The 22,904-nt window shown below is 41.8% G+C and overlaps 1 protein-coding gene across 3 annotated transcripts in view; it reads left to right on the top strand.

The window, feature by feature from the left end:
• Window positions 1-3,120: 3,120 nt before the first annotated feature.
• The window catches only part of Herc6 (HECT and RLD domain containing E3 ubiquitin protein ligase family member 6), a 58,944-nt gene continuing 39,160 nt past the window's right edge, over window positions 3,121-22,904 (top strand). Inside the window, exons 1-9 of one of the 3 annotated variants that reach the window (XM_021230612.2) lie at window positions 3,121-3,613; window positions 5,461-5,620; window positions 7,205-7,281; window positions 10,421-10,648; window positions 11,884-11,981; window positions 13,964-14,091; window positions 17,509-17,645; window positions 18,104-18,171; window positions 22,209-22,327. In XM_021230612.2, coding sequence (XP_021086271.1) covers window positions 3,421-3,613; window positions 5,461-5,620; window positions 7,205-7,281; window positions 10,421-10,648; window positions 11,884-11,981; window positions 13,964-14,091; window positions 17,509-17,645; window positions 18,104-18,171; window positions 22,209-22,327 — 1,208 coding nt within the window. In that variant the 5' untranslated portion in view covers window positions 3,121-3,420. The remainder of the gene's footprint in view (window positions 3,614-5,460; window positions 5,621-7,204; window positions 7,282-10,420; window positions 10,649-11,883; window positions 11,982-13,963; window positions 14,092-17,508; window positions 17,646-18,103; window positions 18,172-22,208; window positions 22,328-22,904) is intronic. The other 2 variants (XM_013117723.3, XM_021230610.2) reach the window with 2 other exon arrangements.

Genomic DNA, 22,904 nt, shown 5'->3' with positions numbered 1-22,904 from the left:
TGGAGGAGGAGGGGAGGAAGAGGGACCTGGGATTGACATGTGAAACAAGATTGTTTCTAACATAAAAAAATAATAATTAATAAAAAAGATGGGGTACATATCTAAACAGAGAATTCTCAATAGAGGAAACTCAAATGGTTGAGAAACAATTGAAGAATGTTAACCATCAGGAAAATGCAATCAAAGCTACTTTGAGATTCCATCTTATACTTATCAGAATGACTAAGTTCGATAACACTCATCTATTGCTGGTGGGAGTGCAAATTTGTAAATCACTATGGAAATCAGTATTATGGTATCTCAGAGGGTAGGCATCAATCTACCTCCAGACCCAGTTATAACACTCTTGGGCATGTACCCAAAGGACACTGCATCCTACCACAAGGGCCCTTGCTCAACCATGTTCATTGCTGTTCTGTTCATAATAGCCAGAAATTGGAAACAACCTAGATAGACCTCAGGAGAGAATGGATAAAGAAAATGTAGTACATTTACACAATGGAGTATTACTCAGGTGTTAAAAAGCAGTATCATGAAAATTCATCCTGAGTGAGGTAACACAGACCTAAAAAGATAAATATGGTATGTATTCATTTATATCTGGATATTAGCAATTAAATAATAATAACCAAGCTACAATCTGTAGACCCAGAGAAGTCAGGCATAGAGGAAGGGACTGGGGGCAGGGAACACCTGGGATGTGGAAATAGAAAGATTTTTATGAGTGGGCTGGAGAGGGGATGAGAAGGGGAGGACCCGGTGGGAAGCAGGCAAAGAGATGGGATTTAGTGAGGAATGAAGGAAGAGACAGCTAGAATTGAAGAGTATTTCAGGGTCAGTATGAAAACCTAGGTCAGGGTAAACTTCCAAAAATATATGAAGGTGATCCTAATTAAGTCTCTAAATGAGAGAGACAGAATCACAAATGGCAATCTCTTGTCCCCAAAGGAAGCTTCCAATCCAGGACTGAGTTTCATCCAATTGAGTTGTTGGCTTAAAGGGTTCCTATGAAATTCCCAAACAACCTAGGCTGTTGCCAAAACTATAGGTTGCTCTCAGCAAACTAACAGCAAGAGCCTCATTGTGGAAGACAACAACCACACAACTCATTGAACACAGAAAGTATTGGGCCCCAGCCCCACAGGATCTCTGTGAGTTGCTGGTCAGCCTACAAGTGCAACTTGTTTTCCAGTCCAAGTGCTTCCTGTTTTCTAGTCCTGGCTTACTGCCCTGGCCTTGACCCTCTGCCTTCAACATTCAGCAGGAGGAAAACACACTCTCTTCTACCTGGGGTTTTTCCACTGTGCTGCAAGCCCTCCTCCCTCCCTACAAGAGAGAGACCTCTTAGCACTTGCAATGAAGACACACACACACACACACACACACACACACACACACACACACACATTCTCCTGGCAATAAAGGCAACACATGCATTCTCTTAGTACAAACAGCTGGACGTCTGGTCTCTCCTGATACCTCGGAGTTGGAGTTGCTTGTTGCTTGGGCGCTGCAAGAAAGGTCAAGCTGGAGCCCACATAGAAGCTCCTCCACCGTGTTCTAGTGGTTTTGACAAGGAAAGGTACTCTGCAGGCTACCAAATGAGAAACATTAACACCAACCCAGCCACAAATCTTTCCTGCCTGAAAAATATGCTAGGCGGATGGTGACACAAACCTCTCAGGAGCAACCAACTGGTATCTGATTTGACTTAAGGCACGCTCCATGAGACGGGACCCCTACCTGACACTGCTTAGGTGGCAAAGGACCACAATCTAGACAGCCCCGACAACTAGGGTAAAACCCAATACTACTACTTTCCTTGAAAAAAAAAAAGAAAACAAAAGGAACAAAAGGTAACAATAAAATGACTCTTAATGATATTCTGCAATACTCATGTCAGTGCCTTAGTCAGCAGTCATCATAGAGGCTTCATCCTGCGGCAGATGGGAACAAACACAGACACCCACAGCCAGACATTATGCAGAGGGGAGCAAAGGGAGGGGGAGAGAGAGAGAGAGAGAGAGAGAGAGAGAGAGAGAGAGAGAGAGAGAGAGAGAGAGAGAGAGAGAGGAGAGAGAGAGAGAGAGAGGGAAAGAGAGGGAGGGAGGGGAAAGAGAGGGAGGGAGGGAGGGAGAGAGAGAGAGGGAGAGAGAGGGAGGGGAGAGAGAGGGAGGGAGGGGAGAGAGAGGGAGGGAGGGAGGGAGGGAGAGAGAGAGGGGGGAGAGAGAGAGAGAGGGAGGGGAGAGAGAGGGAGGGGAGAGAGAGGGAGGGGAGAGAGAGGGAGGGAGGGAGGGAGGGAGGGAGAGAGAGACAGACAGACAGAGAGAGAGAGAGAGAGATTGGAACACAGCTCTAAAGGAGGCATCTCCAATAACTTCCTCCCTTCAGAGCTCAGTGAACCCAAATCCCGCAGAAGAGACAGCAGAAGGAGAGTGGAGAGACAGGGAATGGAGGACACCAGAAACACAAGACCCTCTAAATCAACCGAGCAAAACTCATCTGAACTCAGAGACTGAAGCATCAAGAACAGAGCCCATATGGGTCTGCGCCAGATCCCCTGTATGTATACAGTAGCTTTCAGTTTAGTGCTTGTCTGGGTCTCCTAGATGTGTGAGTGAGAGGATCTCTGATTCTTGTGCCTTCTCTGTGGCTCTTTTATTTTTCTGTTGACTTGGCTTGTCCAATTTTGAAGTGCGGGATTTCATTTCTCTGCAACTGGACCCTGCCCTCAGTCTCTGCAATTGGCCTCAGTTTTGCCTGTGAAGTTGGACTCATTTGGATAAAAGTCTCTTCCTTGCAGCTTGGTCGGGGGTTCATTATTTCATCCCAGAAGGTTTTCCGGCTCTGGCTTCCTAGGCCTCTTTGAAACTTCTTACCATTTTAACCTGTTGTGCGCAGTCCGTGGTCTGTATATTATACATATAGATAGATAGATTTACCTTGGGAGGTTTAATGCGTGATCCGAAAATTAATAAACAAGACTGGCATAAAATAACCTCGGCGAGGGTTGACAAGGAAAGCCTAGTCCCTGAGAATTGGCTGCCACGGAAATTACTATACCTTGTGAATTTATTGTCACTTAACAAATATGTCACAAACCTAGCAATTTGCCCAGAGTAGCAGGACTCCCAAGTGGCTTAGTTATGGTGGAAATACTTTCTTCTTCGCTGTCTTCTCTGCTACTCAAGCACATGAAACTCACCGCAGCCAGGTTCAAGATGACCTGCAGGGGGAAGCCCGGTGGGAGGCTGTTGGTGGCATCAGACAGGAGGATACTCATGGGGAAAGAAAGAACCGTGACGTCAGAGACAGGGCAGCGTTCCTGGGAGGAGTTAAGAAGCCTGGTCACTCGTATTTGGCAGCCCATTTGACCCAGCCGTCCTGCCAGAGTCGTTGTTGGCTGGGCTGCACTGAAAGATGTACTTCCACTGGGCTGCAGACTTCCCGCCGCCGCGGCTCCTGATGGGGAGAGATGGCCTTGAGCTCTTACAGGCAGCCAGTGGGGAGCGCCACTCTCTGCTACTGTTCAGCAACCACCGGGTGTACTCCTGTGGGGACAACAGCTTGGGCCAGCTGGGCCAGAAGAGAGAGCAGAATTCCGAAGAGCCAGGTGAGTACCCAGCCCAGGAGCGGGTGTCCAGAGACGCGATGTGGGCGACTCGGTCTCTGGACCAGGGATACCTGGATGCCGGTACCCTGCTTTGAGCTGCGCAAGTGAATAGTTTCATTTCCCGGAGCTCTAGCGTTTGCGTTTGTTTCGGTTTCCAGTTACTCTTCCTTGAGAAACTGAGAGCTAATCAGAATTGCGTTCCTCTAGACAGAATTAAGGTCCCTCCCCCTTGACTTTCCAGACTTTTGGGGGGAAGGTCTGTCTTCCAAAGCGAGTGGACTGCGCACCTCTAAGCAGCTTAGCAATCCCCTGGGACATCTTTTCTCCTTATTTTAAACAAAAGTATAATAGCACTTTGGGGCGTTTTAAGGCTGTTGTAGGAACCTAGAAAAGAAGCCACCTGTAGGGTCTGGAGAGATGGCTCAGTGGTTAGGAGTTCGGTTCCTAGCACCTATGTGGCAGTTTATAATCACCTTGTAATTCTATTTCCAGGCCATTTGATGCCTCCGTGGGCACTAGCACACACATATACACACAGTGATGCACACGGACAAAAATAAGTAAAAGTAATGAAATATTTTTCCAAAGTAGCCACCTGTAATCACATCAAGCTCTAATAACAGGACATATTTCCTGTGTATGTATTTGATCCTTATAGAATCATGTCATTATAAAGTATTGCGTTTGTATTTAAACGAGTTGTGCTTTCACCAAAGCATATTAATCTATAAGGGTTTTATTAAATACATGATACGGATTATATTGTTGTAAGTATGGATCTAACTAAAGCGCTCGTTTGTTTTTCTGCTTGTTTTTTGCCATTTTGCATGCTAGGCAATCACTCTACCATTGGGCTATATTACATTCCCAGGTCTTGGCCATATTTGATTATGTGTTTAGAATAATTTTAAGAACTGTGTGGAAAATGAAAACTAGTCCTCTGTCCTTATAGATGCAGTTCCTGGAAACTGAAAATTTAACAGGGAAAAGAAATCAGCAGGCAGAAAAACAAACACCAAAAAACCAGCATGTGATTTTATTAATCTTTTACCTAGAGAGTAATTGTGTGCATGGGAATTCACAGAAAGTCAATGAAACTCAAAGAGGTGCTTAGATTTAGGAACTGTGTAACTCTAACAAATGAAATGGGGATGGGACTTTACAGGATAATAAATTGTGGTGAACCATCAAGAAACAGTGATAGAGCACTTGCAGACATGAATCAGACCCTGGGGTCAAACAACAAACCAGAACACAGAAGAAGCAGAAAGAAATAAAAAAGATAACCTGTGTACATTAATTACCTAAAGTGTTAATTGGGGCATTTTGTCACTCACGAAGAGAACAGCACTAGAGCCCAAGAACTCAGGCTGCACTGAGGTATGTGATCCCGCCAGACATTTCCACAAACGTCTACAGAGCTTAAGGGAGCAAGACAAAATAATGCTCTTGGTTAAAGTGGTCAGAGCCTGGTTAAAGTCAGCCAGCAGCTTCTGTTCTCTGTGTAGAGATTGGCTGGGCACGTTTCGGTTTCGTTTCCCTGGGCTGTGACCCTCATTTTCAGTTTCCGTTTGCTTGTGTAGGAACTCAGGGCGTGTGTGCCTTGCCAGCCAAGTTGTATCCAGTTAGTCAGTATAATGCAGCTGTTTCCACACATGTAACATAAACGTGTTGGACTGTTTCCTCTAGATGTTTAGTAAGGACTTTAGACTTTGGTTTAACGGATATTGAAGGAGTCAAAGACTCTGGGTAAACTCTTCTTTTTTTGAAGGCAATTACTGCCTTAAACTCTTAGAAGCATATAATTTTATGGGATTTTCTTTTTTTATTTTATTTTATTTCTAAAGAACCCATTCAGGCCTTGGATACTGTGCACGTTGACCTTGTGAGCTGTGGGAAGGAGCACTCCATAGCTGTCTGCCACAAAGGAAGGGTCTTTGCTTGGGGAGCAGGTTCTGAAGGGCAGCTGGGGACTGACAAATTTGAGAAAATAAATTTAACACCTATGTAAGTATTTTAATTCACTTCTTTTACCAATATTTTTTGCCTATTAGGTACTTAAATACCAGACACAAAAATGACTACTACTAAGGTATCCCTAGCCTAAAGGGTTAAAATGTGGGGAGAGAAGTGGTCAGGGGATCATTTGTAGAACCAGCTTATTAATTAGAGCCCATGAAGGAGAAAGTAAGAATGACATGTGATTCTTGAGTACTGATTTTATTTATTCTAATATGCATATGGGGACATACTTGGACTCCTACAGTAAATTAAAAACAAAGACAAGTATTTTAAATACAAACCATCAAGACAGGAAGGATTCAGAGAGAAATCTCACTTGATTATCTTGTGTCTGAATAAAGCAGAGCCTCTCCCATTAACCACACTCTATGTATTTCGCAGATATTCAATGAATGAAAAAGCCTAATGGAACACACTATTCTCTTCCATCCAAGCTCTGAAACACATAGACAGTCACTGAGATAGAGACAGGAGTTCAGGGTCATCCTCAGTTACACAGGGAATCAGAGATCAGCTAGATCTACATGATACTCTTCTCACCTCCTCCCCTTAAAGACCTTAAATCCCCCAAACACACACACACACACACACACACACACACACACACACACACACACACACACACACCAAATGAAAACAACTAATGCAACGTGGTTTTGGCCATGTGCTGTGTATCAAAATGAAGAAATTAGATTAGGAAGGAATGTACAGCAGGTCCTCCTTGGGTAGTCAGATGTCTCGTCACTTAGTGATTCATGAACGTGATTAGATGAGTGAGATTGCTGCTGTCCCCTTCACTGTCCAGGGAAGCTACAGCCATGGGGGTGGCTTAGCAGGGTCACTGTGGAAAAGATCCTGTCTGGCCTGATGAAGAGATGAAAGGAGAGAACCCCAAGGATACTCTGTCTTCAGAAGGAAACAGAGATGGTGTGGAGTTCTTGGAGGCTGGGAGTGAAACCATTACTCAAGAAGGAAAGAAAAAACTGTTTAATAATTTGAAATAATACCATTGCAGAGCACAAGAGAATAAAATTGTTCCCTGAGACCTGATGTATTATCTAGAATATCTGGTGATATGTTATGATTTATTAAGACCACTGAAGATCAGAGAAGTAGCCAACATAGATCTTAACCTCTACCCAGCTGAAATGGCAATCCTGTCCTCAGAGGCAAAAGGCTCTCAGTTCCTGTGTCCTCCTCCTTATATTCCTTTTCAGCCCAGCCATGTCACTCCTGTTTCCACCTTCCTAGTGCTGGGACTAAAGGCATGCGATCCCAGGTGTTGAGATCATCTTTGTGTGAGCTCTTTCTTTTAGACTGGATCGATTCTGTGTAGTCAGTGTGGACTTGAACTAACAGATCCATCTATCTCTTAATCCCGAGTCTTGGGATTAAAGGTGCACCACCACCTCACTTCTATAGCTAATTAGTATTTGCTATTTTGATCTCCAGTGACTTTAATAAATCATAAACACTATATATCCACAAGAATATTTTTAAATGTTTGTAATTTATTTGATAATTTATCCTAAACAAGGTTTAACAGACTTTTGTGGCTTCTTCTTACAGGAAAATAAAAGCTCTGGATGGCATAAAAATAATCCAAGTTTCCTGTGGACACTACCACTCCTTGGCATTATCAAAAGGTAAAGAACACTTTGGGGACCTCTGAATGTCACTCGGAAATACTTTAAAATATAAACGATAACCATGGATTTTTAAATCCACCAGGTTTCACTTCAGTGCATTTACGACTTTGTTGCTGTTGTTGTTTTGTTTTCGAGACAGGGATTTTCTGTGTATCCCTAACTGTCCTGGAACTCGCTCTGTAGGCCAGACTTTGAACCCACAAAGACCCACCTGTCTCTGCCTCCTGAGTGCTGGGCACAAAGACGTGCAGCACCACTGAACGACTCATTCTCTTAGTGATCACACCAAGCATTAAGCTCTGTTACGACACTTACTTTGTTTTTGTTGGTTCTCTTTCCTGCTTCTTCCCCCTTTCTTACCCCAGTGCCCACACCTTATGCTCTCCTGCCCAATAGCCTCCCTTCTCCTTTTGTGTTACATGTGTTCTACTCTTTTGTCCTCCGGTGTTGGCAAGATGCACATCATTTCTTAGCGGTATCTAGCTGGCTCTACACTGCTCGGGAGTACTGAGGCTGTATAAAAGGCAGTCCATACATTTGCTACAGTTTTTACAGACATTTATAAGAACTTCACATTTCATGATACGTCCTCAAAAGTAGTTTTTAGAGAAATAAATAAGTTTAGAGGAGTTTAAAGTTTGCTATAAATAACAGAAAGTGCTGAGGATGCCTTGACCTTTATTACTTATGTATTTAAGCACTGGAAGTGCTTAATTTTAAATATTCTTAAATTATATTTTTTATTAATTTTTTTGTTTTGTGTATATGAGTGTGGGCATGTGGGTGTCAGAGAACAATTTTCAAGAACTGGTTCTCTTCTAACATGTGAGTCCCAAGAATTGAGTTCGGGTCACCAGGCTGTGTGACCAGTGCTTTCATCTATTGAGTATGTGACCTGTGTAGAAAAGCCAAGTTTATCTCACATAAATGATGAATATCTGGTCAAATTCAGCATAGATGCTGATGTATCTCACCCTAGTCATCCGTAACTATTTACCGAATGTCTGAAAGTTTGGACAAAGAAGATAAGGCAATGAACAACTTTAGGACCCTGTTCTGGAGGAAGTAGAGAAATAAATCAGGAAACACATGTAATAAAACAGGAGGAAGAGAACAAAACGGGGGACAGAGGCTGGCTATTGGAGTGGAAGGGAAAAGTCTTTCTTCTTCATAAAAGTTCTTAGTTCTAAGGATTGAACTACAAGGCAAGCTAAGCAAAGGCTCTTCTACTGAGATATCTCCAAGTATATATAATAAACACATATATTATATAATATATAATCTGGTTTTTTTTTTTTTTGGTTTTTCGAGGCAGGGTTTCTCTGTATTGTTTTGGAGGCTTTCCTGGAACTCGCTTTGTAGACCAGGATGGCCTCGAACTCATAGAGATCCGCCTGCCTCTGCCTCCCGAGTGCTGGGATTAAAGGCCTGTGCCACCAATGCCCGGCCATAATATATAATCTGTAAACTATATATTATTATGCCTATGTTGTAATTTCATTTAATTAAAATAGAATCATATCATTCCCCCCTCTTTCTCCTCCCTCTAACCCCTTCCATGTTCCCTTCTCAAACTCATGGCCTCTTAAGCTTTAATTCCGATTGTTACATATATACATATGTATAAGTAGATAAATATAAAATGTATCATGATGAAGTTTATGCTGTTCTTTTTAGGTTCTGTACCTCAGTGCCCATATGGGAAATTCTCACTGAAGAACAACTCCTATAGGACTGGTAGATTTGGTGGTGTATATGCTGTCTTGGTCTTTTATATTGTTTTTGCAAGAAGACAAGAGCCTGTGGGCTTCTTTTGTTGCTTGTATTTCTGATGTGGACACAATCGGCTGTGAGGCTAGACTCTAGTATAGGATGTGTGTACTGGGCTTGGACTGGATAATGGATCTATACCAGTCTACATGGGGTGACCAGAGTCAGGAAAGGTCATGCCAAAGCATGCAGGAGGCTTCCCTGTGTCTCCTCATCATATGAACCTGCTAGAAGGTCCTTTGTGGAAAGGAGGATGTTGTCTGGAGAGAAAAGTGGCTGGCGCGGGGTGGGGTGCCAGAGTCCCTGGAAGACAGCTGCAGGTGACAAGTTTGGAAACTGAACTTAAATTATTAAAAATTCGCTTTGGCCACCCATGACAGAAAGGACTGTTGGGAGCAAGGGGGCAGAATGTGGGATACACGTTTGAGGCTACTAAAATTTCTCATGGTGATTTGGCTAAAATGGTAACAATCAAGACATGAGAAAAGGTTGTATTCTGCATAGGTTTAGCAGCAGGGGGTGGGGGTTTAGGATTTTCTAGTTTGAATCATATAGAAAACACAAGTCAAGGAGAACTCCAAGTAAAAGCTGTAAGAACACAGTTGCCATTGCAAAGAAAAAGGATGGGCTTCATTTTGAAGGGACTCCTAAATATGAATTTAATGACACACATGCCTTGCCTTTCATCAGAAAATTTTAGTCCCATTTCCTCCTTTTTGTCCTTGTTTTACTCTTTGAAGGTTTTTAGAATTAAGTACAATGCAAAGTAGGAGAAAATCATTCATTTGTAACACATGGATGAACGTGTAGGATATTACAGTAGTAACTTAAGACAAATACTACCTCACTTACACATAAAGTCAAAAGAAACTGGATTCATAGAAACAGAATAGAATGCTGGTTGCCAGCAGTGTGCAGGTTAGGGAAATGAGCGGTTCAGAGGCTACAAACTCATGTGTAGGATGAATGAGATCTGGAAACCTGTTGTCCCATAATGTACCTATCATTAACAATAATGCTTTATATACTTGACATTTACTAAGGAGGCAGGGTTTTGTTTTGCCTCACTTTCCTGTTTGCTTATTTACTTGGAACTGGACATTTAATCCAAGACGTTGCTTAGTCTAAGTACACTCTGGAGCTACATTGCCCCAGCCCTACAAACAGAATTTGAAAACAACACCATGCACAAAAACCCTGTGTGATGCAATTTGATCATCTAATCCTGGCATTTGTTTTAGAGTGCATATGTATATCAGAATATCTTCAATAAAACTGAAAGAGAAGTGTGGAATTGAGTGTGATAGTGTTTGCTATTTTGTTAATCCAGTAGGCGTACAGTTCTAAATGTTCTTTATTTTTGTAGATGGTCAAGTGTTTTCCTGGGGAAGCAACGCACAAGGGCAGCTGGGCCTGGGGAAACAGTCCGGTGCCCAAGCCAAACCACAGAAGGTGAAGACCCTGCAGGGAATCCCGCTGGCTCAGGTGGCTGCAGGTGGCGCTCACAGTTTTGCTCTCTCTCTCACGGGGACTTCATATGGCTGGGGAAGCAACAGTGTTGGGCAGCTGGCCCTCAGTGGGAAAAATGTCGAAGGTAAGAAAATAGTTTTGTCCTTAAAACAAATTGTTGTTGCTTTGAGCTGGAAGACTAGCCTGCCAAAGGGCACATCCCAGTGGTTTCCAAACCCTCTCCCATTAGCGGTGCCCGGAAAGCTCTATCGGCTTCCTATTGCTTCTGGAATGATACCACAAAACTTTCAGCGACTTAAAACAATGCACTTTTCATCTAGAGTCAGGAGTCTGTTACTTGATCTCAGCCTTGCTTCCTGAAGGTTCTTGGTGAGAATCCACTCTCTTGTCTTTTCTAGCTTCTATAGGACTCTATCATGAATAGGATATTCCCTATGTCTCCAGAGCCTGTAGTGGCAGATTAAGTCTTTCTTCAATCATGGTATTGTGACACTGGTTCTTTTGTCTCCAGTTTCCTCAGTTGGGTCCACCTGGGTCATCCAGGTTAATCTCCCTACTTTAAGGTCAACTGATGAGCATTTTTAATTCTACTGACTATCTTGTCCAGCAACTTATATTTACAAAGCTCTGGGCTTGAGTTGTAAACCATTTGTCTACCTTTAAAGCTCTTGATGCCCAGGTTGGGTTCCATGCCCATTAGATCAGAATGTCTATGAGTGACAGTCAGGCTTCAGCCACTGTTTTGAATTTGGAAATCACTGATCATATTGGAGGAAATGACTAGCTCCTATGATAAGAAAAAAAAGTCTCTGAAAACTGTCTCTTTTAAATACAATTCCTTAAGAAGTCTTCTCCAAGAACTCCATTCTCCTGTTTACCTCTTTGCATCTGGCTAATATATATCAGCACCTACTAGGTGCCAGTACTTTGGAGAGCATTTACATCCCACCTTACCCTCTTAAGGCATGCTTTATAATTCTCTGTGTCACTAACGTATGTTCAGGCACCTACTGTGCATCACAAATAAATACAAAATTAGGAAAACATGTGGGAAACTTGGTACGCTCTAGGTTAATAGCTTTATATGTTCTAGAAGTTTAAGGGTAGAAATAAGTATTGGAGTGCAGATTTCCCCCCTCAAATCATATTTTTTTTCTTTTTAATACTTCTGAATATTGACTTTTAAAATTATGTTGTGTTATAAGACAGAAATGTAGAGATTACAAAAGTTATAAAAATATAAAGAAAATTCTGAGACACACACTCCAGAGTCTCACTTTGTAGTGCAAGCCGGTCTCAAGGATACAAACCTGCTTCTGAGTCTTTTTCTGATATCCTAGAAAATCTGCTTTCTTTCAGCAGTGCAAATCTACAAGCCTCATGCAATTGGTGCCCTGAAGAATCTAGGTGTGATTTATATCAGCTGTGGTTATGAGCACACTGCAGTGCTTACCCAGGTAATTCAAAACGTGCTTCTCCTTTTTAGTCATCAGAGACATAGTAAAAAGATATGTGTGCTGTTTATTGTTGAAAACAAGTGATCTTAGTCTGTCCAGGTTACTGGAACAAAGCCCCATCAATAGGAAGCTTATAGACATAATTCTCACAGCTCTAGAAGCCCAGGGTGCCCAAGATCAAGGTGACAGCAGACTTACTATAGTCATGGGTAACATTCTGACTCCTAGGTGACAGTTGCTGTGTTCTCATATGGAAGGGGTCAGAGTGCTCTCTCTTAAATATTTTTTTATTAAGAGAATAATTTCATTAATGAAGGATTTACCCTCATGACTGAATCATCTACCAAAGGCCCCATTCTACCTCCTAACAGCACTATGTTAGAAATTGTTTTAAAGATTGATTTTGTGGATATGAATGTTTTGTCTGCATGGATGTCTGAGTGACACACACAGTGTTTATGGAGGCCAAAAGCGGGTCAGATTCCCTGGACCTGACATTACAGACAGTTGTTAGGCTCCTTGTAGGTCCTAAGAACAGACCTTAGTTTTTCTGCAGGGGCAACAAATGTTCTTAACTACTGAGCCATCTCTCTAGCTCTTGGAAATTAGGATTTTAAACTTATAATTTTAAAAACACAAGTGTTCAAAAATGACATAAGATGAATTTCAATATCAAAACCTATTTAATGTACAAATGTCTAAAATGGAAAACTGAACTAAATATAAATCAAGAAATATTTCAAGATACTGTAGTAGAAGCTAACGTAGGAGCTAATGTTTTAGGTCATTATTTGCTGTCAATGTAGGTCTACAGAAAAATTTGTTTTGTCATTTTCAATACAAGATCACACTTTGCTACATTCCTTGCTTTATACAACAACAAGCCAGTTTTGTTAGTGTTTTCCTCTACCTCTTGTCCTGGTTGTCCAGTGTATTTCAGCAGGTCAGATTCTTCTCAGCATCATCCGGAACAGACTTGAAAATGATTTCTGTAGTTTAAATGCTTGTTTTAAAATTGCATTCTAAGGACCAAGTAGAATATCAGTGGTAGAATGCTTGCCTTGTTGGACTTGATTTTAGGTGCCTGAAAAAGAGTTGATATACCAAATGATTTTTAAATTTTGCTATCATCATCATCATCATCATTATTATTACTAACTACTAGTATTTCCAATAGATAAAATGGAGGACCTTAGGAGTGCTGGATAAGTGCTCTACCTCTTAGCTATATTTCTAGTTCACTAAATTGTTTTATTATTTTTAGTATTTGTTTTAAAACCATGACTTAAGTTAGGAAACCTCAGCTGTTTGAATTATATTAATCTTAGTCGACAAGAGAAAGCTAGCAGTGTGTGTGTGTGTGTGCGTGTGTGCGTGCGTGCGTGCGTACGTGAGTACAAGCATGGTAGGATTCAGATTCCCCAGAGCTAGAGTCACAGGGTGGTGAGCCCTCTGACATGGGTGGTAGGAATCAAACTCTGGTCCTCTGTAAGGGCAGTGCATCCTTCAGAATGCTCAGCCATCTTTCCAGCCCCTCTCTTAGCGATTTTAAGTGTGTAATGTAGTTTTAACATCTTTAAAGTACATAATTCTAAAGTAAATTCCATAAATAAACTTGTAAATAATTTTTGAAATAATAAGATATAAATAATGTCTTGAAACTTTGTAAACAAATAAATAGAAATAATTTTGGAATACATTATGGAAAGTTGCAAGTCAATTTATAAAATATACAAACCAATTTCACTTATTGCTTTCATCTTGTGATAGTTATATTTTATTTGTTTTTTTGTTTTTTTGTTTTTATGAGACAGGGTTTCTCTGTATTGTTTTGGAGGCTGTCGGTCCAGCCCAGCCTCGAACTCACAGAGATCCACCTGCCTCTGTCTCCCAAGTGCTGGGATTAAAGGCGTGCGCCACCACCGCCTGGCGATAGTTATATTTTAAAACATGGAATTAATCTAATTCCTTATTTTAAACAGGATGGGCAAGTGTTTACATTTGGAGCCAATAGCTCTGGGCAGCTACAGAACAGCCCCAGGGGTGAGAGAAGAGGCCCACAACTCATGGAAGGAATTGGTGGCCAAGTTTCAAAGATAGAGTGTGGAAGGTATTGAATTTTTTTAAAAGTTTGAATAGAAAGTATTATTCCTATTACTTATAAACCAAAAGGCATATGGCTATACTTTTAATAAAGCATTTTTTTCTTGAAAATTTACTTCTTTCAAATATATTTTAATTCAAAATTCTCATTTTTATTAGTAGTTATGTAACAGATACTTATTAGAAGTTAGTATGTATGGAGTATAAGTAGAAGGTAGGAAAGAGTTAAATAGTGAAGGTGGTAGTGTTTGCCATCTTAAATAGATTAGACAGATTACTCTCATGCCTGAAGAACATGCTGACTATTTGCATATATTCAGGGTTTGGATAACCTAATTATGAAGGCATTTTGAGCATCTCTGTATCTAACCCAGTACATTAAAAAATAATAAAATGCTTGAATTTAGAACACATGGACTAGAATATGGGACTCAGAAATAAATTTACACTGATACAGCTACCTACCATTTGAAGAAATGGTGCTAGTAAAACTGGATATCCACCTTAATAAAATAAAATTAAAAGTTACATCTCTCACCCTGCACACACACAAAAAAATTAATTCAAAGATAGTCTGGATGGTAGCCCAGTGACTGAGTGCTGGAAGCACAAGTGTGAAGACCAGAGACTGTATCCCCAGGACACAGGTAAGTGTGGGGGCGGGGGTAATGGCAGTCCACCATAATTCCAGCGTTGGAAGGCAAAGACAAGGCACCACCAAGAGACTAGTCATATCAGCAGTCTTTGGCTTGGTTTATTAATAGACGCCCACCATAATGAATGAGGAGTAAAAGCGATGGAGGAAGATTCCCTATTTCAGCCCATGGCCCCTGCAAGCACACACACACACACATTTGCCCACACTCATGTGGGCACACATTCCTACGAGCACAAACACCGTACATATACACATACAGGAAAAAGAAAAGCAGCAAAGTCAACTCTAGTGGATTCCAGACCTGAATTTGCAACCTGAAACCCTGAAAATGCTAGAGGGAGACAAGAGTGAAATCCTTCAAGGATGCAGGCATGGTCGAACTTTCTGAGTGGGTCTCTAATGGAACAGAAGCAGCTCCAAGATCTAACAAATTGAACTGGGTGGCATTTGAGAGCTTATACAAAGCAAGGGAATCTACTGGCAGAGTGGACAGACAGCCTCCAGAATGGGAGAAAAGCCTTGCCAGCTACTCCAGACAGAGGGCTAATAAGATCTAGAACACAGAAACAAACTCAAACGGCTCATAAACAGGCCCTGAACTGAGCACACAATTCTCTCAATTGGTAACACAAATGACCTGTAAACATTTTTAGACACGCTTAGCATCCGTAGCCTTTGAGATTCCACCTCACGCCCATCAGGCTGGCTGTTACCAAGGAAAAGGGGCACCAGGAATCTTGATGAGAGCAGAAAAATATCCAGCGCTGGTGGGAGCATAAACTGGTGCAGTCACCATGGAAACCAGTACAGAGATTTCTCAGACAATTCAAAGTAGAACTACCATTTGACCCAGCTGTAGCACTCTTGGGCACACACCCAAAGACTCCACAGCTTAGCACAAATACCTGCACACTATTTGCAGAAGAAGGGAAACAGTATCAGCCTAGATGTCTCGTGATAGACAATAGGTAATGAAAACTCGATACACATATGCAATGGATTTTTCTTCAGCTACCCAGAGAAACGGAGTGTGAAACTTTCAGGAAAATGAATACATCTGGAAATTACTATATTAGGAGAGGTGACTCAGTCAAAGACAAGTGGGAGTTCTTTCTAATGCAGATGCTAGCATTACTGTTTGTCTGTATGCATACACGTGGGTGAAAGCGTGATAGGTCATGAAGCTATAAAGGAGAGCAGAAAACGGGAGAAGAGACGTGTTGAGAAAGAATGGCAATGGAGCACATGTGACATGAGGGCAGAATACTGAGTGTGACACAGCTCAGGTGGAAAGGTATCCTGGAGCTCCGGAGCCAAGGACCACCACGGGTTGTAGTACAGTCCTGCCTCAGGGAAAGGCTTCCCCAGTGTATCAGCTGTGCTCCAGCAGGAGGGGGCTTCCCAGGGGAGTGGCTGCCTCTGCCAGGGTAGAAGGAGGTAGCTGGACAGCCACAAGCTGAATATACGCAGGGTTTGTATAGGGATTCTTGTGTGTGTGGGGGCGGGGGGGTGGGAGGGGGGGTTGGTCAGATTTCAATTCCCGAGTTTAGGATGGCTGGATCTCCTGCTCAGAGATTGGTTAGTTTTCTGCGCAGACTTAGGGTCAGATTTGGCTCTGGTTTCAGGGCCAAAGAGTGTTTCTTGAACTGGTCCTTTTAAACCTTTTGGCTCTAGTTTTAAGGCCAGGGTATATTTCTTTCACTGACTCTGATTCCAGGGACAAAGTATGTTTGTTTGGAAGTATGTTTGTTTGGCACTGTTTTTAGGGTCAGGGTGCATTTTTTTGTTTCTGGTTGCAGGGCCAAAGCATGTTTCTTTGGCTCTGCTCAGGGTGTGTTTCTTTGGCTGGCCCTTTTTCCCTATAGTAAGGGTCCAAGAAAAGACTGAAGGAATATCCCAGACTCAAATAGTGTGCAAAAGCAAACAGCATTTATCTGCAGAAACAGCCAGCATACGTGGGGACAGCCACGTGTACAAAACGGAGACCATGAAAAAAAAACGGCACGCAGATCCTTTTAAGCAGTTAGGGGAGGTTCTGGAGCAGTTGAGCATCTCAAACACAATCGGTTAAGCAAGCAGCAATTACATTAGTATACTTTTCTATGGCTCAGGGTTAGTCTTAACCACTTTTTGGACATCCTTGTTCAAGCCTGGGCAAGTCAGGACACAACTCAGAAGGGGCTGGAGGAATTGTCCTTGAGACAATTCTGACTAATGCCTCTAAGTCCCTTCCCCTCATCTCAGAATACAAGGATGTTGTGGATAAACGACCCTTTGTTGTGAGAGACACCTGTTTTGCACCTACTAAATTCAGTTGTGAGAGTGGGCAAGTTTAACCCCTTCATTAGCGCTCACTAAGTCCTGGAGTGGATCCCAAGAATCACACAGTCTAGGTGTGGTGGCAGTGTTACCACGTGTGGTGGAGGTAACTAAAGAGGTTAAGGCAGAAGGATCAGAAAGTGAAGATTATCCTGTGCTACATGGAGAGAGAGTTGCAAGCCTCAGTTTCAAAACAAAACAAACAAACAAAAAAAGTCACACTAAAGAAAGCATGGTAAATCCCCATCGCTAATACTATTTTTAGTATTACTACTAAGTTAATGACACTGCTTAGTGACATCACCTAATTTGCTGCACCACTAGCACTGTAATGAGACAGCTGGCTGTGTGGTGGTGAAGGTAAATCTGTCATTTTGCTTTTCCTAGAAGTCACGAGAATCTGGTTCTTCGGAATATCATTATCATTGTGTTGTGTTTATGTTGTAGTTATCAGACCATTGCGTATGTCTACACCACCGGTCAGGTGGTGTCTTTAAGCCATGGACTACGTCCCACAAGCAGCCCAACTCATCAGGAGGCCCCAGCAGAGAGTTCTAACATTACCTGCCTACTCTCTGCAGAAGGTATGAGTGCTCCCACTAGCTCACGGCTGACTGAGGGAGACATCATTCAGCTTTGTTCCACAGGATCCCACTGAACTATGCTTATGGTTCTTAGTTCTTTCATTTTAAATGGTTGCATTTTTTTTCCTAGAGTAATGGGTAATCATTTCTAAAAACCTAACCAATACAAAAGAAGACATCAAATTGATTACTTAGTTATTTTAACAGCATGTTTGATATATTTAAGCAAACATCTAAGCATGTCAACCCTAATTCATTGTGAAAGTGCCTAGATAATTAAAACATTTTTTTGAGTGAATAAATAACATTCGATGTGGTCAAAATTAAATTTTTGTGCTATTTGTAATAAAAAATTAGGAAAGTATACATTTTCAACAGATTAATAAATTTGACTTAGCTGTGTATATATTAATTTTCTCCAGGTAAAACTCTAAACATGTATGTTTTACCTTTTTTAGACCTTGTGGATGTTCAGGTCAAAGACATTTTTGCTGGAGCATATGCCAACTTTGTAACAACTCGTCAGGTATCATTAATGTGTTATTTTTTAAATGTATTTTTCCTCTATATTTCAAGAATTATTTCTTTTTCTGCTGCTGGGGAAGCAAACCAAAGCCTTGTACTTGCTAGACAAGCATTCTTCCCTGAGCCACACCCACTTTTCCCTAAATTTCAGACTAGTGTTTGAGACGGTATATTCTTCACATTTTCAGATTTCCTACTAAATTACCGTGTTCCTCTGTTAAAATGGTTTTGAACATTAGAATGGTGGGCAATTTAACAAGACCTTGTCCCAAAAACTGAACAGAGGGCTGGGATGTGGTTCCATGGGAGAATACTTGCCCAACAAACAAAAGCCCTAGATTTGATCCAAAGTGGGGATGCCAGGAGATGGGTGGGGGCTGTGGGAGGGGGAGGCTAAGACGACAGAAGCAAGGGTTGATGGGACGGGGAGATACCTGAAACAGAAGAGGGAAAGAAGAACAAAATCGGGCTGTGGGATAATGTTGGAATGCAGAAGAGGAACAAAGAAGTCATGAAAGAGAGGTTTCTGACACGGAGTCCAGGAGGTGGCTTTTCCACAGAAGCAGCAGCCCACCAAAGTCAAGTCAGAGGCGCACCCAGTTTAACTTTCCTTTTGGAAGGGAAGATTGTGTTGTTAAACTTGCCCACTCTCAAGACTGAATTTAGGTTTCATATCTCGGAGAGGTGCAAAACGGCTGTCTCTCACAAGAGACCATTTATCCACAGCATCCTTGTATTCAGAGATGAGGGAAAGAGGAGGAGAGGAAGTTTTGTGGTGACTGAGACATTTTGACAGAAAAGTAAATTAGAAGATCACGGGGGGGTTTCTCATCATTCACTGAAAGAGTGGCAGAAGAATGTCCCAGAGCAGGAGGTAGAAAATGGAGTCCGGCGCAGCATCTGTGTCTCTGTCGCTGTGACAAAACACAGTGACCGAAAGCAAACAGGAAGTGAAAGGGTTGAATCGCCTTACAGCTTACAGTCCACTGAGAAGGGAAGTCAGGGTAGTAACTCAAGGCAGGACCTCAGAGACAGGAGCGGAAGTAGAGACCATGGAGGCACCCTCCCCCCACCCTCCCTCCCACACCAAGTATTAATCAAGAAAATGCTCTAGAGACCAAAAAAGAAAAAAGAAAAAAAGAAAAGTGCAGGCCAGTCTGATAGAGTCAATTCAGTTGAGAATAACCAGGCCTTATGTCAGGCTGAGAAAAACTATGGTAAGTACAGAACTGGGAGGTCTGAGCATAGATATAGACCATTGTGACTGCAGGTTGGGGGTTAGCTGTGATTAGTTATTGCTGATGGCCAAGGCTAATGTGAGTGTGAGAGAAGCAGGGGTAAATGAGTAAAGGCAAAAGAAGATGGGCAACGATATCTCAAAATGGGGGGGGGGAAGGAGGGGGAGGGAGAAAGAGAGAATGTCCATTTGAAATTTGTGGTAATAGAATGAGTGTCCTTGGTCAGCACCCTGTGAAGCTGTCTTTAGTGGTGTTAGATACTTGGAACTGGCTCTGGAGTAATCTGGACTTGAACATAACAACAGCTGGAGTTTTGCAGTACAGTCCAGTAAGTGAGAGGGATTAGAGTAGGAGCTAAGCCAGTTGAAGAAGAGTGAGATTATCGTGGAGTCCAAGATCTGAGTACATGAAAGAATGCTGCATTGAGGGCTTCACTCTAAAAATGAATCGAGAAAATGGTGTGTGATGGTCAGAAGGACTGTTCCAAACCGACCCTTAAAATGGAGCAGTTGTTAATGATCAAGTCCAGTTTATACCCTAGAGATAAAGTGGTGTGTTTCAAGTAAGTGTGACTTTGCATCCTAACAATCATTTGGAGGTGTCTGCAAACCTTTTAGATTGGCACACTGACAGCCACTGCTACTATTGGGTAGGGGATAGGAACAGTAAGAATTAAATATATTATTATGTGTAGGATCCTTCACATCAAAGAATCATCTAATCCCAGGTGTCAATCATTTTAGTTTAGAAACCTTATCCAGGTCATGAATAGCTAGAACAAGAAGAGACAGGAATGGAGCTAAAGTTGGGAACTGGGATATTGGAGTAAAACATAGATTGCTTTCATCAACTTTGAAGTTGCCAAGAATGAAGACAAGAAGCACAATGACAGGAGCAGTGGCGAACACACACAAGTGACGAGTTGCGACCCTGGAGGGGATCCCCGACCCGCGGGGATGAAGCGATGAGGGTCGCTACTAATTTGGTGGGTCTCCACGAGCAGATCCGATCTTAAAAAGCAAACTTCAAGAGGTTAAGGAAAACAGACTCAAGACAACTTTTGCTGATCAAGAGCGTTTATTCGTGGGGGCGAAATGGTTTTTATAGTGGAGAATCTCAGGCATGTAAATCAAGTCTCAACTCAAATATACACCAAATAAGGTAAAGATGAAGCTGTAATTTTCCATCAATTGCATTCCACAAATGTTTGTCAGCGTAAGCCAGGTGCAGGAATTAGGGAGGGGTAAAAAGTAACACATTAACCCTTTGCCAACAAAGGCAATTGTTCTATTAGGGTTACTTCCCCCTGGCTAGGCGGGTGGGCTGCCCTGTGTAAATTTAACTTTTGTGGTTAGCTTTTTTTCCTTTGTCTCAAGGGCATGTGTGCCCACAGTCACGTAGGCAGAAGGCCAAGAAATGGTTGACAGACTCCATTTTGTTCAAGGTTCTCAGCAGTCCCCAATAATGTGTGCTTGTCAAGTTTCCAAGGAAGGAGGGACAGAGGGCATAGTCTGATGGCATGCACATAGAGAAGCTAAGGACTTTGAATAAATGACACATACGTGCCAGTAGGGGGCGGTACATTGCACTGAGTTCCTTGGGTGTAAGAGAAAATAAATCATGCTATTGATAAACTACAAAGGCACCAGGATTCAGATCAAGGAGCTCAGGTAGGGTGCAGAGGTGAGTATTAGTGGCACCTCTGCTTGTGTGAACAAGGCCTTGGCTCAGACACCATCACCAGGAATGGAAGGGGACGGGGACTTGCAGCATAGTGGTACACATATTTTTCAAGAGGATTTTATTTGATTCTTGAAAAACAAAGTGATATAGAATTTTGCCAGTCATGTCAAGTTCAGTAGAGATGGAGGTATACTTTACAGCAAAACATTAATGCCACTCTCTTTATCTTTCATACAAGTTCTCACAGTGTATCTAGTCTGATCTAGAACTAGGATCCTCTTACAACAGCCTCCTGAGTGCAGAGATGACAGGCATGGGCTACTATGACATCACCAAGTATCCAGTGTTCAGGAGGCTAAGGTAGGAGGATCCCAAGTGTCAGGCCAGTCTGGACTGTATAGTGTGGCCCTATCTCTAATCACATATAAGATGCATCTATGTGGTGTATGTACCCTTTAAGACACATTGCCTACAGTATTCTGTGGCACTAATTGCATTCATAATGCCATCAACTATTGTCACTACCTCTCAAATCGTGTACTCTCCAAACAGACACCTGATGTCTATTAAACAATAATTTCTCACTTCTCCACCTCCTCAGTCCTAGGTAGTATGTGCTTTGTTTCTGTAAGTTGGTATATGGACATATTTTATACAAGTGAAATCTTATAATGCCTTCTGTTTTTATTTGATTTATTTCACTTAGCATATTTTAGTACACACCCATCTTATATTAGTATATCAATTTCTTCAATGCTAAATAATATTTCATTGCATATTATCTATGTATCATATTGGAAATGCATTCACCTGTTGATTGACATGTGTTATTTCCCTCTTGTGGCCATGTGAATAATGATAAGATGAGTTTTGATTTATAATTACCCATTTCAGGCTCTATTTTCAATTTTTCTTGTGTTATTACACTTTCTAAAATGCAGAGCAAGTGAAATGGCCCATGTCAGAAAGCCAAATGTTCAGGCCAATCTGATGCCAAAGCTCAACCCACCAAACACATGCCTAAGAAGGCAGAACTTACGTGTGTCAGGTGCGTTATTGTTTCTCAATACATGTGTGTATTTCCTGGTCATTTTTGCCTTTATTTTCTTCCTTGAAGCATACTAGGTCCACAAGTGTTTCCACGAAAATCCTGCCAAAAATTAGCCGAATCAACCAGTCACTGGCAGAGAAATGGAGAGCAGCAAAACGAAAGAAAGAGTGTGAAGAAGCCAAAAGGTGACCCAGCTTGATGACTTACAGCCACTTCCACGGTTTTCAGACACTGATCTCATTGTCTTAACCGTAAGGGAGAAGGTTTGACTTAGCTGTGACAGAATGATTCTCTGTTACTACCTCTTTGGTTGGATCAGTTGTTGATGTGGATAGCGATTAATCTTCTATTTACTGTATGTAAGAGCTACAGGGAAAATGTATGCCCCACACCCCTTTCTAAGTAAGGCAGATGTAGGAATGAATTAATGTAAGTTGTATTGCTTTCAGGTCTTCATTGCTGACTCACTAGCATTTCAGAATTTAGGTCTTCAGAGTGATAGATTTTTATTCAAATGTCTGGAAAATCAACTATGAAGAGTTTTGGTGAGACTCAGTAGTAATAACCACAAGTAGGATACTCATACTCTGGGTATTTATGATGAATCTAGAGCTCCATTTTTTACCCAGACATAAGATAAAGGAGGCTTTAGGTATATCTATCCTCCAACTCACAGGGCACGTAAATCCTAGGCTATCTATAAGTACTACCCAACACATTTATATATGAGAGTGATTCTCCACCTTCCTAAATGCTGCAACC

This window comes from Mesocricetus auratus, unplaced genomic scaffold, assembly GCF_017639785.1.
Source record: "Mesocricetus auratus isolate SY011 unplaced genomic scaffold, BCM_Maur_2.0 Super-Scaffold_100676, whole genome shotgun sequence".
NCBI lineage: Eukaryota > Metazoa > Chordata > Mammalia > Rodentia > Cricetidae > Mesocricetus > Mesocricetus auratus.
The sequence above is the reverse complement of the archived record's forward strand: the minus strand, read 5'-3'. Positions and strand labels throughout refer to the sequence as shown.